Here is a 14,259-nt window from a genome sequence, read left to right on the forward strand (position 1 = left end):
AATATCGCCACGAATATTGTAAGAGGAATATTTCCATGGCCGTTATTTGTTCTTAGTTATCTTGAGCAGTAAGTGCTTTTAAGTTCCACTTGACCACCTGTAGGTTAAGCCCCCTTTCTGACCAGGCCATATTCTGCTATTTAGCACACTGCAGGTTTAACTGACAATTGCACGCTCCTGCGATGTACTACCCAAATGAAGTTTATGCCCTTTTCCCGACACATATAGAGCTTTTATTGGTGGCATTAGATCACTGCTGGGTTTTACATTTTTTGTTATTGAAAAAAAAAAGAGTTAAATATTAAAAAAAAAATTGTTGTGTTACGGTGGCTGGACTTAACCAGCTTGCGGACCCGCCATATGTTTACTATGGGGGGGGGTCCACATCCGCAAGTGGTTAATGCTTTGCAAAAAAATAAGAAAGGAAATTTACACCATACACAGTTCACACAAGCACGTAATCAGAAAGGTGGACTGGACATCTATATTTACTCTGCACAATCCCAATCCAGCCCTCATGCACACAGGCTGTTAAAAAAACGTTATGAAAACGCCAGTATCTTTGCAGTGATTTTTTTAAACTTTTTTCAGCTTTTTTCAGCGTTTTTGCAATAGCGTTTTTGGGCGTTTTTCCGCGTTAGCGTTTTTGAGCGTTTTTTTTTTTTTTCAAATTTTTTTTTTTTTTCAATGGATCAAAAACGCTAAAAAACGTTGGTGAATGACGTTTTTGAGCGTTTTTGAGCGTTTTTCAGCGTTAGAGCGTTTTTACAGCTGAAAAACGTCTTTCAGAACCCAGGGGTCCTGGGTTTTTTTTACAGCTTAAAAACGCCTATGCCACTTGCAGCTCAAAAACGCCTAGGTGGGCATGAAGCCATAGACTAACATAGACAGGCCTTTTTAAGCTGCAAAAAAAAGCTCAAAAAAGCAGCTGTAAAAACGTCCGTGTGCATGAGGACTCATATTTTACTGTGCACCAAAAAAGCATATGTTTTTCTTAAAATAAATTTGGTTAATAAAAAAATGTGCAAATCTTGTGCTACATGAAAAAATGCACCAATCCAAAAATTCCATTTGCATTGTTTCATTCTACGGGTTCATTCTACATGTGTTTCATGTGTTGATGTCATTTTCAGATTACAATTGTAGTTTAAATATGGAACCCGTTTCTCTTCTCTTTTTATTTTGCAGTTCCATAGCGCGTAAACGCAGTCAGTTGGGGCGCAGAGGGAAGCAGGTGCCTCTCCTCCCCCATGAGGCGGAGCTCTTAGCGCGTGTGGGGGAGGATGAGATCACCCAGCTCCTGGCTCATCAAGGTTGGTGTCAGCATTGCATTGTGCAGGACATTTTTTTGTCAAGCATCCGACATTTACCATGTTGTATTTGATTTTATTTAAAGATTGTATCCAGGCCCAGCGCCGCCGGAGGCGGAGGGCGGAGGAGCACGAGTCCTCCACGTCATCAACATGCAGTAAGTACTGTAGTAGTGACACTAATGCAGTGGGTCCTTTTCCATTTGTCCAGCCTTCCATCGTCGATTCCAGTGTCATTGCTTCTCGCTCAAGCAGTGACAGGTAGAGCCTCTGTGACGTTCTGTCAAGTAACGCAAGCGCTTGCGTAACTTACGTAATCTGACAGAACGTCGCCGCTCTGAACTGAGGCGCCTGATCAGTGGCGGTGCACCTAGCACTCGCCACTGGAACCAGGACAGGTAAGTGCCTCGGTTTTTTTTAACTGATTTTTTTCTAAATGGTGAATGCATGTCCCTGCCTTGTAGATAAACGTTAGTGACGTGCCCTGTATTGCTAAGCTAATGGATAATTAATTTTATCTATATACAGTATTTATTTATAGTAATTTAAAGCTTGAACATTGTAACGGTCATCATTTCTCCTTTATATTAAATAGGTGTCATCCAGTCAGAGGGGGAGACTCAGGAGGAGGCAGCTGAGGCGGCAACGCCCACATGTAAGTTAGTATAACCGGTAAATGGACTTACAGGTACGTCCATTTGAATTCCCCGCCATGCCATTGCGTGCGCGCCCGGGAGCTCCGTGAGTCGGGTCGCGGATCCCGCGGACTCGATCGCCGCGGGGATACCCCCGATTGCCTCACGAAGAGGACGAACGGGGAGATTCTGATGTAAACAGCATCTCCCCGTTCTGCCTAGTGACAGTGTCACTGGATCTCTGCTCCCTGTCATCGGAGCAGAGATCAGTGAGGTCACATACACAGCCCATCCCCCCTACAGTTAGAATCACTCCCCTAGGACATACTTAACCCCTCCCCGCCCCTTAGTGGTTAACCCCTTCACTGCCAGTGTCATTTACACAGTAATCAGTGCATTTTTAATTGCACTGATCGCTGTATAAAGGACAATGGTCCCAAAAATGTGTCAAAAATGTCCAACATGTCCGCCATAACGTCGCAGTCACAATAAAAATCGCTGATCGCCGCCATTACTAGTAAAAAAAAAATTATTAATAAAAATGCCATAAAACGATCCCCTATTTAGTAAACAATATAACTTTTGCGCAAACCACTAAATTGCGATTTTTTTTTTACCAAAAATATGTAGAAGAATACGATTGGCCTAAAGAAAAAAAATGTTTTTTTTATATATTTTTGGGGATATTTATTATAGCAAAATGTAAAAAATAATGCGTTTTTTTCAAAATTTTCGCTCTTATTTTGTTTATAGCGCAAAAAATAAAAATCGCAGAGGCGATCAAATACCACCAAAAGAAAGCTCTATTTGTGGGAAAAAAGGACGTCAATTTTGTTTGGGAGCCACGTTGCACGACCGCGCAATTATCAGTTAAAGCGACGCAGTGCCGAATCGCAAAAAACGCTTTGGTCAGGAAGGGGGTAAAATCTTCCGGGGCTGAAGCGGTTAATCTTGCTGGTATCTGCTGAGTGATCATACATGTTTCAGTGTTCTTGTACTAATGTGTGAGATTGTTGTACACTGCAGATTGTAATGTTCTTTTCTATATTAATCAAAATCAACAGCTGCTGAGGCTGAGCAGGAGGTGGAGGAGACCTGCCCTGTAGAGGCTGCTGGGGATGCGGAAGATGGTGAACAGACGCGGCAGATCCAGGGAGTAAGTATAACTTTTTTTGTAATTTCCAGGCAAGTACTGTATAGTATTTTAAATATGAAATGCTGATGGGATACCTTGTCTAGAAATGGTTGCGATTTATTCTGCAAGGCTTCGGTTTAGCTGGAATTATTAATTATTAGTCCCCCTCTGCAGCTGATTCCAGTCTTCCTGTTAGCCACCTTCTTGCTGCAGTTCAGATTCCCAGTCTGAGCCAATCACTGTTAACCATCGTGAATAACACAGCAGGCTGGAGGGGGTGTGTCAGACAACAATCTCCAGCTATTGGCTGGCAGTCCCTGGACATGTTCAATCTCTGGCATGCCCCTAATGCATGCATTAACACTTTCCTCATGATGTCTGGTGCCTCCTCTTTGGCATCATCTAAAGCAAAAAATTGTAAATGACCTTGTGACCTTGTAGATCTTTGTGCAGGCAAATATCTATAAAAATTGAATCTTTAGGCTATAGTTCAGACTCCAGAGTGTATTGTGTTGCACATTGGCAAGGCTGTTTACTTATATATTTTACATGTATCCTGAAGTTTTTCTTTAACTGCTCCTTTTTGTCTAGTGGTTTTTGTTTTATAAGTTTTAGACATATTGATCCTTGGATCCCCAGTGGTCGGACACATTTCCATGCACCCTCAGTTATTATTAAGACCTTCCATATTTTCGACAGTCAGTCAGTCTGGATGAGGTAGATTAGTTAGTGGTCAGCACTTAGGCGTCCATTACACCTTAAGATTTTCTCCAGCCGGCCGTGCGACCAAGCAGATAAAATCTTTGGAAGATTCCCCTTTACACTGCTCGATGTGTAGAGGGGAATCCCTTTGTACTCTGGTCGGGGAGGACACTCAGCTCCACCCCGGTCAGAGTACAGTAAAGTAGTACTACACCTTCCTGCACAGCTCTGCAAACTTGGGATGACGCAGGCAGCGAATTGACACAGACACCACTATCTCCTATACACAAATTGATTAGTTGCATCTCACTGAATATCAAAAATGGAAAACTGGTATGTAGAAGTGAAAACATCTCAAGATGTTACATGATTGTCTACAAGGGCTGGGAGATAATTGCCTTTATATAATGTTAGGGTGAAGAAGGTATGTGTATTGTATTATCTATCTAATGTATTTTCTTTTCTTCACAGGTGAAGTCTTCATCCTTCACCTCCACCCGGTGGACGAAGGCCTGGACCTGCCCACGTCTGGTTGGGCTCACTGTAATTCCTCCCCATCGGTTTCTCCGGCGCATGTTCTCCTCCACCCTTCACTATCCCCCCACCTGGACACACCCATTGGTGCCTCCTCCCCAGTGCGTCCTAGTGAGGATTCTCAACCTGCTCCAGTACACATCCCCCTCCAGTACCACATGTGAATGCGTATCTGCGGCTCATTGTGAAGGTCCAAGAGAGACAATATGCCGTAAGCACGAGGCTATGTCACTCTTTGGCCCTCAACAATCGCCAGCAGCTCCGTCACTATGTGGCTCTGGAGAGCTACCAATGCAGCCTTAGGAGGCTACTAGGTACCTTGGTGACCGGATGGCTGGCATCAATATGTCCCTACAGCGACTGGTCACTAGGTTGGTGGAGAATATTATTTCATTTTTTTTTTTAAATTTATGTTAAAAATAAAAAAAATTTGTTCGGAACTAATTGTTTTCTTGAGTTTTGCTTTCCTTGTTAGATTCATTATGTGATGTTTATCTAAATGAACTAGTCCATTTATTGTTACTAACTTACTAGAGGCCTTATAATTGTAGTTTTTCTATTTTCAAATTTAACCATCAGGCTGAACTTAGAAAATTTAAGAGATTTCAATGTGTAAAGGGTAATCCCATGTATATTGTGTCCAGGCACGCCGTTCAGCTTTTCCCCACCAGAATACATAGCAGATAGTTACAGCAGGGGTTAACCATACAGTCCTCAACAGTTCACAGGGGATAGGTTGCAGGCTTGCAATCATGAAGGCAACAGTTAACCGGACAGAGGTTCACTGGCTAGCTCAATCACAAAGGGCAACAGTTCAAAGGGCAGTCATCATTTCCAGGGCTTGAGTAACATGGCAGCAGGGTAGATTACTCACACTGGTGACTTCGGACAATTGCAGATGGTCATGAAACAGGCGGAGGATCAGAGAGGGCCCTGGTGTCCCCAGGGTCAGAGATGGCAAATGTGAGGGGTCCTGGGCATCTGGATGCAGCTCAGCAGTGACCAACTAATCTATCTTGCATAGAATCAAGTTTCCAGCTGTATGCTTCTTTGTGCTATGTTGTGTTGGTAACATATTCTGATCCTTGAGTTTACAGTCTCTCCATCAAGAGGAACTGTCATGCTGTTGAGGTCATCTTTAATCATTGTCTCTTATTTCCAGACCATCATACAAAAATGGTTAAATTAGCACACGTTGCTATTTGTATTTACAAAGACAGCAACACGTGAGCAGTAGCGCCACCTCAAGGCTTCAACCCTTGCTTCTGTCCATTCACACAACATTCATTAATGCAATCACACACACTCTAGTCACTCTACACAACACTCATTACAAAAAAGGGTGATGGAAGGAATAAAGGGAAAAATTTGGATTGCTTAAAACAATATAATTCTATTTAAATCTTGGGGTAACACCAAAGACAACTGCTATTGTCAAGTGATAAGAAAATAAAAAAAAATTATTTTCCTCAACATTTGGATGGTTCCTCTGAATCCCATCTATCTTCACATGGTGACAATGATTCAGGTCTCACAAGTTAAGGGTAGGGTAACCCAGCTTGGGGAGGTTAAATTTGAGGAAAGTTATTTGTTCCATCAAATGGGGTGTTGTGTACGGTGTGGATTAAGGATGTACCCAGTATTAGAGAAAACACTCACTTTGCACAGTGGTTGGAGGACTGGATAGTAGTTGCTGGGCAACCAGGCAAAGACCAGGCCACACACTTTTCTTACCATCCCAATAGGTCAAAGGGTCCTCTGTAGGAAGCAAAGGTGCTTCATATATGTAGGCCCTGACCATTTCAGAGGCACTACTCTCCTCTCGATTACCTGCTGCTTGACCTGCATCCAACAGATTGTGAAGTGCCTCTACCCAACATGCACATGCTCCACTCGGTTGTTTTTGAGTGATGGTGCCAGGCCTTGGAATAGCAGACATGGCAGGTGAATCTTCCAAACCACCCTCATCCGGCATACATCTCTGTTACTGCAAATTACGGACCCTTTCACTCAGTTTTTCTTTCCAGTAGGAGAGGCTGTTGTCTCTGAGTGCCAGTTTACCTTTGATCCTGGGATCACACAGGCAAGCCAGCATGAATTCAGGGCTTTTGCGGAAGAGTCATTTAGCCAACCTTTTAAGTTGTCTTGTAGCTTTCTGATGAAAGACGCTACATCGGCATGAAGTGGGCTGCCACAAACAGGCTCACTGTTTTCTAGGAATGATCCCATCTTATCTATGAGATAGGTAAACAAGGGTATGACCTGTCCTAGGCTGGCATTGCTTTGACTCAAGTTTTCCGTCACATTCCGAAAGGGTTTTAAGACAGAAACGAGCTGCCCAATTATACACTAGTCATCACGTCCCTGTGTAGAATCAATCCCAATGCTGTGGCGGGATGATAAATTGTGGATGGCTGTCTTTTGCTCCAAAATGCGTTCCAGCATTTCCAGGGTATAGTTCCACCGGGTGCTGACATCTTGTTTCAGGTGATGTATGGGGAGCCCTGATTGTTCTTGCTCCTCCCTCAACAGTTCACTAGCCCCTACACTGCGGTGGAAATGCCCTGCAATCTTCCTGCAAAGGTCCAAGATTTGAGCAATCTTGTTTTTCTCCACTGGTATTGCACCCTTGACCACTAAATGCAGTATGTATGCAGAACAGCGCACACCCACAAAAGATCCATCTTGGAGCGCTTTAACCATGTTTGAACCTCCGTCTGTCACTATGAACCCAACAGAAACATTGGTGACTGCCCGCTCTCCAAACCAATTGGCTAACATCGATCTAATTGCTCGCAATATGTTGACATAGCTGTGTTTATCATCACGGACTTCTGTGTGGAGGAGGAAAGCTTGATAACCCTGCTGGTCTTGCGCTGCAGACCTGCTTCCTGATGAAGTTTGAACTCTTACACTAGTGCCACCACCAACAGGCACAGTGGCCTGCCACCAGTGTGCAGTCAAAGACAGTAAAGCGTGTTGACTGCTGGGAGCTGTCCACAAATCAGTGGTCAAATGAATTGTCTGATCCTCGGCTTTGGCCATTTTTTCCTTCCACACTACAACGCACGAATGGTATAGTGCTGGAATAATCTTTCTGCTGAAAGTTGTTCATGCAGGAACAACGTACCTTGAAGCAAGAGCATGCATGAGCTGTTTAAACGGCTCCCCTTCAATCATGCAAAAGGAGGCTCCTCCAACAGCAATGAATTGGCCAACGAGGTGGGTGATCTTGTTGGCCTGCTGTTTTGACATGCCCTTGGAACTAAAGCCAACAAAACTATCTAGGGTAGGCTGATGATGTCCTGGGAGGATGTTGAGCCTGATTTGGGTCTGCAGTGGAACTACTGCACGTAGACGGTTTGTCTTAATTGAACCCTCTCTATTGGCTGTGCTCTGAGTAAATGGTGTGGTTGAGGAGGTACCACCAGTATAGTCAGAGTCCGTTATGCTGCTTTCTGTGCTACCATCTTCCTTTTCTGCCTCTGCCCGCAGTAAAGTAGAGTGGTGCTAATTTTTAAGGTGTAGGTTCATACCAGCATTGGTTAAATGTCCCAACTTTTTACCCCTACTCACTTGCTTCCCACACAATTTGCACTTTCCAAAGAACCCGCCTTCCAATGTTTGAAAGTACTTCCAAACGTTGCAGCGGCGGGATGCAGCCCCTTGACCCTGTTGATCTCTAGTTCTATTTAGGGCTGATATAGCTGCAGCAGGTAGCACACCGGTGGTGGTGGAAGCTGTTGCCACTACAGTTACACTTGGTGAACTAGTGCTAATGGCAGGGGTGCTGGGTAGATCGGTGTTATCATCACAGGATTCTTCCTCCATAATAACAGAGGGAGAAGGGGAGTTAGCATCAGATGAAAAAAGTGAACTGCTACCTGTCCTACTCCTCACAGAATATCCCTCTTGCACTTTCTCTAGGTCATACTGTAAGTCTTGTGGGTAAGAGTGTATAAAACGTCTGCAGTGGTTGGGGAAAGAGGAGCATCACATTCAAAATCATTCTCTTGGGCCAATGAAAAAAAAGTCTCACACTCTGTCTCTGCTGCTGTCTCCCTCAATTGCTTCTTTGGGGTGGTGGGCAGTGGCACTGGCAGTGTGATTGGTGGTGGTGAGTGTAAAGGCAACTCCACTTGTTTTATACTAGGTTTCTTGCCTATCCCATAAAAATAAGAAGCCATGACACCTGTAGAACTAGAAGGAGGCGCTGCACTGGCAGTGGAAGCGGCAAAAGATGTTGGTGGTCTGGCAGGAAAACTAATAGTAGAACTGATAGTGGTGGTACTAGCTTTGCTGGTGGCAGTGGTGGAGACACCCACTGTTGTGGACAGCATGTTTGTGGCGGCAGAAGTGTCAGAGACACTAGTAGCAGAGACCTTGCCACTTTTTTTAGCAAGGCGTCCACCATGACCGCGACCACTACCTCTACCTGCCTTGACTTTTCCATTAGAACGGTACATTGCCGTTGCTGTATATAGTTCAAACAGAAAATGGACTGGTGATAGAGATCACTGATCAGACAGGTAACAACATAGGGTATATAGAATCTATATAGAATCTCAATCTATAATATAGAATCTATAATAATCAACCCCCCCACAACATGGGCAGCCTCTGAGGCTATCACAACACTAGTATCACTATCAAGTTCACAATACTAACACAATAGCAGCAGATTATTATGAAAAAGTTAAGTTGAACTGTAGCTTGCTTCACTATTGTTCTGCTGCTGTGCTTATGCTTAATTGCTAAATAATTCAGGTTCTCTGACAAACGGACCAGCTAAGATTGACTGTCTTCTGAAATGATTCAGTGTGTGTGTGTATCTCTCTGCTAGCAAATCGTAAGTGAAAGTAAGTTGGCTGTACGTGTGTACTTAGTTCTAGCTATTTTACTGCCCCTCCTCTTTGGTTACAATCAGCCAATAACATTCATCATCATCATTATTTTTATTTTACTTCCCCCACCCAATTCCAGCAGTGATCTTTTCTCTCTATGTCGAATCTTTTCTCTCTATGTAGAATAATCTTGGACTAATAGATTTAAGGTTTGGCACATTCGACCAAAGGTTCGATAGACACAGATTGTTATTGTCAGTGTCATGTTGAATCTCCTATCTATATCGAACTGTTGTTGCAACGAAAACGAAAATAAAGCATTTGTTTATGTTGGATCTTTCGTTTTTTGGATTCTGCGCTTTCGTTATCGTTTGTTAAAACGATAACGAAAATACCAGAAATTCGGACGAAAATGCATTCGAACAAAAACGAATGCACATGTCTACTAAAAACATGGCTCAACCGTGCATTTTTAATGCCCCCTCAAGTCTGAACAAGACCTAAAGCTGGCCATAGATTGCTAGATTGTGGGGAGCAGAGAGGGAGTGAAAGACAGATTGCCAAGAGGCACAAGTAAAAAAAAAAGGTCATTCTCACAGTTGATTTCCTAGGGCCAAGTAATATTAGGAGCGAGCAACTTCCAGGGGACACTGCGGGCTCTCTGTATCCCAACCCATGGAAAGACCAGGTATAACTATTCAAATCAGCAGGCACTAGGCCCTTCAAGTTCATCACAGTTGAATTACTCCTGTGACCCACCTTACCCAGTGAGCACCCCTGTTTCTTTTCCTACAGGACAATCCTTCAGAGCCCTCATCATTCCAGCAGAGATACTTGTGACGGGAGTCACTTTTGGGCGCAGGGTGACAAAGAAGATAATTAACCCAGAGAATATGATTGGATTACTTCAAATGGGACAGTAATAATCATTATCCCCTGTACACTTTTATCCCCTGTACACTTTTATCCCCTGTACACTTTTATCCCCTGTACACTTTTATCCCCTGTACACTTTTATCCCCTGTACACTGTGAGGTCTATAGCCAGGAAGTATAACTCCTAATATGGGCATTCCAGGAAGTTCAATGTAAGAGACCGACCATCTATTGCTTAACAATGTTGCTATTGTCTGGATAAGTAAATCATGTTAATCTTGTCTGAGGCAGTTTTCCCTTCACCTATTATTAAGTGTGCTAATGAACTCACCTGTTGTCTGCTAGGGGAGGTATTGACACTCAGAATAATGTGTATTGGGGGCTCGTTATGTAACCATTGTGTGATGTTGTGGGTGGATCCGGGTCATTGTTCATGTGGCGCCTGCAGTATTCTCAAGTGTATAAAAAGAGCCTGCATTCGTTTCAATAAAGTGTCTGATTCCTGTTTGACCCTCCATACAGAGCCTCGTCTCGTACTTGGGGGAGAATTATTCGTATGGGTTTCTTGTTCGACTGGTTGAAGTGTTCAGTAGCTGCCTTTGTGTTCGCAAATGCAATGTCCTAAACGGCTTTAACCCCTTTCATACTCGGGGTATCGTTACAATACTATACAGTCAGATATTCCTACCAAAAGGCCAGAATGACAGCGAAGCACCCCTACTGGACATTTAAGAATAGATACTACACTTGATCCTAGCTAAAAGGCCAAAAAGTTTTCTGTAGTCCAAATCATGAGAGCATCCTAGGGTGACCATGTGCTCCTCTATAGATGCAGTACAGTGGAATGAGCATTGTCACCCCAGGACAGAAAGTTTTCATGTTACCGGCAGGTTCACCATTTTAAAATAAAATAAGATTACAAATGCAGTCACCAAATCTAATGACTGGTAAACTGAAATATACTTAAGGCATTATAAACCTTCATACAAGGGGTTCACCGAATGGAAATTTTGTTGCCGAAATCAAAAATGCAGGATACACTTCGCCGAAAATTGAAACCGAAGATGATAGTTTTTAAAAAATATTTATATTTTTATATATTATTGTATTATATTCATTGTTTATAATTTATTGTTGGTCATTATTGGCACCTTTAGTGCAAGAAAAGCTCAAGAAAAATGCAGTCTGCAGTCTCTGACCATCTCTTGTATCATGTCCTCAGTCTCTGACCATCTCTTGTATCATGTCCTCAGTCTCTAACCATCTCTTGTATCATGTCCTCAGTCTCCAACCATCTCTTGTATCATGTCCTCAGTCTCTGACCATCTCTTGTATCATGTCCTCAGTCTCTAACCATCTCTTGTATCATGTCCTCAGTCTCTAACCATCTCTTGTATCATGTCCTCAGTCTCTAACCATCTCTTACTTAAACTTAAACACATAGTTTTAGCAAAATTTCATTCTGTGCACCTCTAGCAGACATACCCCCTCACACTGTACATCACTACTCTACCTGACGAACACTGAGGAGAGAGGCACGGGGACGTATTCCAGTTTCCAGGCACGGGGACAGATTCCAGATTGGTGATACCCCTGGTTGCATACGAGCTCGGCGCTCGTGGATTGATGCCCACACTCACTTCATGAAAGTGAGTGCAACCTCCCCCCGTGTGTGTCTTGCCCCCCCTCCACTGTGGTCATTAGTTTACATGCTGTATACTTTTTATTCTTTATATTTCGCTTGGCATGTTCATCATTGTCACTGCCTGTATACATGGAACGTCTACACCTGCGGGTCATTTGCAATACAGGCTGTACACCTTACAGCTGTAAGATAAGCGGCTTGCAAACACGGAGGTGTCCTCACTGAAGATCCCCCCTCCCTTCACGATTGGAATTGTTTTGTGTCTCATCACGAGTTTTTGTTTTTTGGACTGGATGATAGAACTAATATTCATGTTTGTCCTAGGGATTTGTCACTTGTAGTTCACCAGGATTTGGCACGTTTTTTCTAATGGGGCACTAGCCCACATATATATTTTTTTTTTTTGCATTGTGTCATTATTCATCCTATTTGTGTTGGTATATGCATTTTTGCTTTGCTATATTCAAGCAGTCACTGTTTCACAATTACCTTTATATATTAGGCTTTATCTGCCTGCAACATTATAGTCATGTTGATCAGCTACGTTGCACTGCACTGCATCCCCACCATGTTCTTTTAGCATGTAGGATCCATTCATGCATTGGCCCGTTTCTGCTTTTTTAGTTCACTTTGCCACTGTAGTCATCTTTGTAGCTTCCCCCCCTTCATTACAGCGCAACTACCATCTTCCCCCACTTTAGACATACAGGAGATATCCGGGGGGCCGCAGTAACAATGTCCCACCTCCTGTGATACGTCACACTGATTCAATGTCCCAGCATTGGATCAGTGTGCCGTCTATAACAGAAGGCCGCCCAGACAATTGAAATCCAAAGTGAAATCCAAAATGACCAAAATCGCACCCCCGGCCCTTTTAGCCCAAAATCGGTACAAAATGACCAAAATCGCACCCTGGCCCTTGTAGCCGGAAATCGGTCCAAAATGACCAAAATCGCACACCTGGTCCTTTTAGACAGAAATGAGTCCAAAATGAACAAAATCGCACCCCCGGCCCTTTTATCCGGAAATAGGTCCAAAATGACTAAAATCGCACCCCCGGCTTTTTTAGCCAGAAATCGGTCCAAAATCACCAAAATCGCACACCCGGCCCTTTTAGCCCGAAATCGGTCCAAAATTACCAACATTGCACCTCTGGCCCTTATAGACAGAAATCGGTCCAAAATGACCAAAATCGCACCCCCGGCCCTTTTAGCCCAAAATCGGTCCAAAATCACCAAAATCGCACACCCGGCCCTTTTAGCCGGAAATCGGTCCAAAATGACCCAAATCGCACCCCCGGCCCTTTTATTTGGAAATCGGTCCAAAATGACCAAAATCGCACCCGAGGCCCTTTTAGCCCAAAATCGGTCCAAAATGACCAAAATCGCACGCCCGACCCTTTTAACTGAAAATCTATCCAAAATGACCAAAATCGCACACCCGGCCCTTTTATCTGGAAATCGGTCCAAAATTACCAAAATCGCACCCCGGCCCTTTTAGCCCAAAATCGGTCCAAAATCACCAAAATCGCACACCTGGCCTTTTTAGCCGGAAATCGGTCCAAAATGACCCAAATCGCACCCCCGGCCCTTTTAACCGGAAATCGCTCGAAAATGACCAAAATCACACCCCCGGCCCATTTAGCTCGACATCGGTCCAAAATGACCAAAATCGCACCCCCGGTCCTTTTAACTGGAAATTTGTCCACAATGACCAAAATCACACCCCCGGCTTTTTTAGCCGGAAATCGGTCCAAAATGACCAAAATTGCACCCCCGGCCCATTTAGCTCGACATCGGTCCAAAAAGACCAAATCGCACCTCCGGCCCTTTTACCCCGAAATCGGTCCAAAATGACCAAAATTGAACACCCGGCCCTTTAGCTAGAAATCATTCCAAAATGTCAAAAATCGCACCCCCGGTCCTTTTAGCCTGAAATCATTCCAAAATGTCAAAAATCGCACCCCCGGTCCTTTTACCCCAAAATCGGTCGAAAAATTACCAAAATCGCACCCCCGGCCCTTTAAGATGAAAATCTGTCCAAAATGACCAAAATTGCACCCCCCGGCCCTTTTATTCTGAAATCGGTCTAAAATGACCAAAACCGCACCCCTGGACTTTTTAGCCGGATATCGGACCAAAATTTCCAAAAACGCACCCCCGGCCCTTTTACCCCAAAATCAGTCCAAAATGACAAAAATCGCACCCCCCCGCCCTTTTCGCCAGAAATTAGTCCAAAATTACCAAAATCGCACCCCCGGCCCTTTTAACCGGAAATCGGTCCAAAATGACCATAATCGCACACCCAGCCCTTTAAGACAGAAATCGATCCAAAATTACCAAAATCGCACCCCCAGCCCTTTTATCCTGAAATCGGTCTAAAATGACTAAAATCGCACCCCCGTCCCTTATAGCCGGGAATCGGACCAAAATGACCAAAATTGCACCCACGGTCCTTTTAACCAGAAATTGGTCCAAAATGACAAAAATCACACCCCTGGCCCTTTTATCCTGAAATCAGTCTAGAATGACCAAAATTGCACCACCGACCGTTTAAGACAGAAATCGGTCCAAAATCAT

The 14,259-nt window shown here is 43.8% G+C and overlaps 1 protein-coding gene across 1 annotated transcript; it reads left to right on the forward strand.

The window, feature by feature from the left end:
- The first annotated feature begins 623 nt into the window (after nucleotides 1-623).
- LOC141117771 (uncharacterized) lies at nucleotides 624-4,751 on the forward strand. Its single transcript, XM_073610799.1, has 5 exons — nucleotides 624-1,313; nucleotides 1,397-1,468; nucleotides 1,906-1,965; nucleotides 3,010-3,101; nucleotides 4,254-4,751. Exons 1-5 carry the CDS (start codon nucleotides 1,049-1,051, stop codon nucleotides 4,617-4,619), a joined length of 855 nt encoding a protein of 284 aa, XP_073466900.1. The 5' UTR covers nucleotides 624-1,048; the 3' UTR covers nucleotides 4,620-4,751.
- The last annotated feature ends 9,508 nt before the right edge of the window (nucleotides 4,752-14,259 follow it).

The sequence above is a fragment of the Aquarana catesbeiana genome, linkage group LG13 (genome assembly GCF_042186555.1).
Source record: "Aquarana catesbeiana isolate 2022-GZ linkage group LG13, ASM4218655v1, whole genome shotgun sequence".
NCBI lineage: Eukaryota > Metazoa > Chordata > Amphibia > Anura > Ranidae > Aquarana > Aquarana catesbeiana.

Bases quoted from the DNA above. Each gene is read 5' to 3' on its own strand.
- LOC141117771 (XM_073610799.1), top strand. From the start codon at position 1,049: ATGCACCAATCCAAAAATTCCATTTGCATTGTTTCATTCTACGGGTTC. The intron at 1,314-1,396 runs GTTGGTGTCAGC...TTTTATTTAAAG, and splicing joins CCAGCTCCTGGCTCATCAAG to ATTGTATCCAGGCCCAGCGC. The intron at 1,469-1,905 runs GTAAGTACTGTA...TATATTAAATAG, and splicing joins CTCCACGTCATCAACATGCA to GTGTCATCCAGTCAGAGGGG.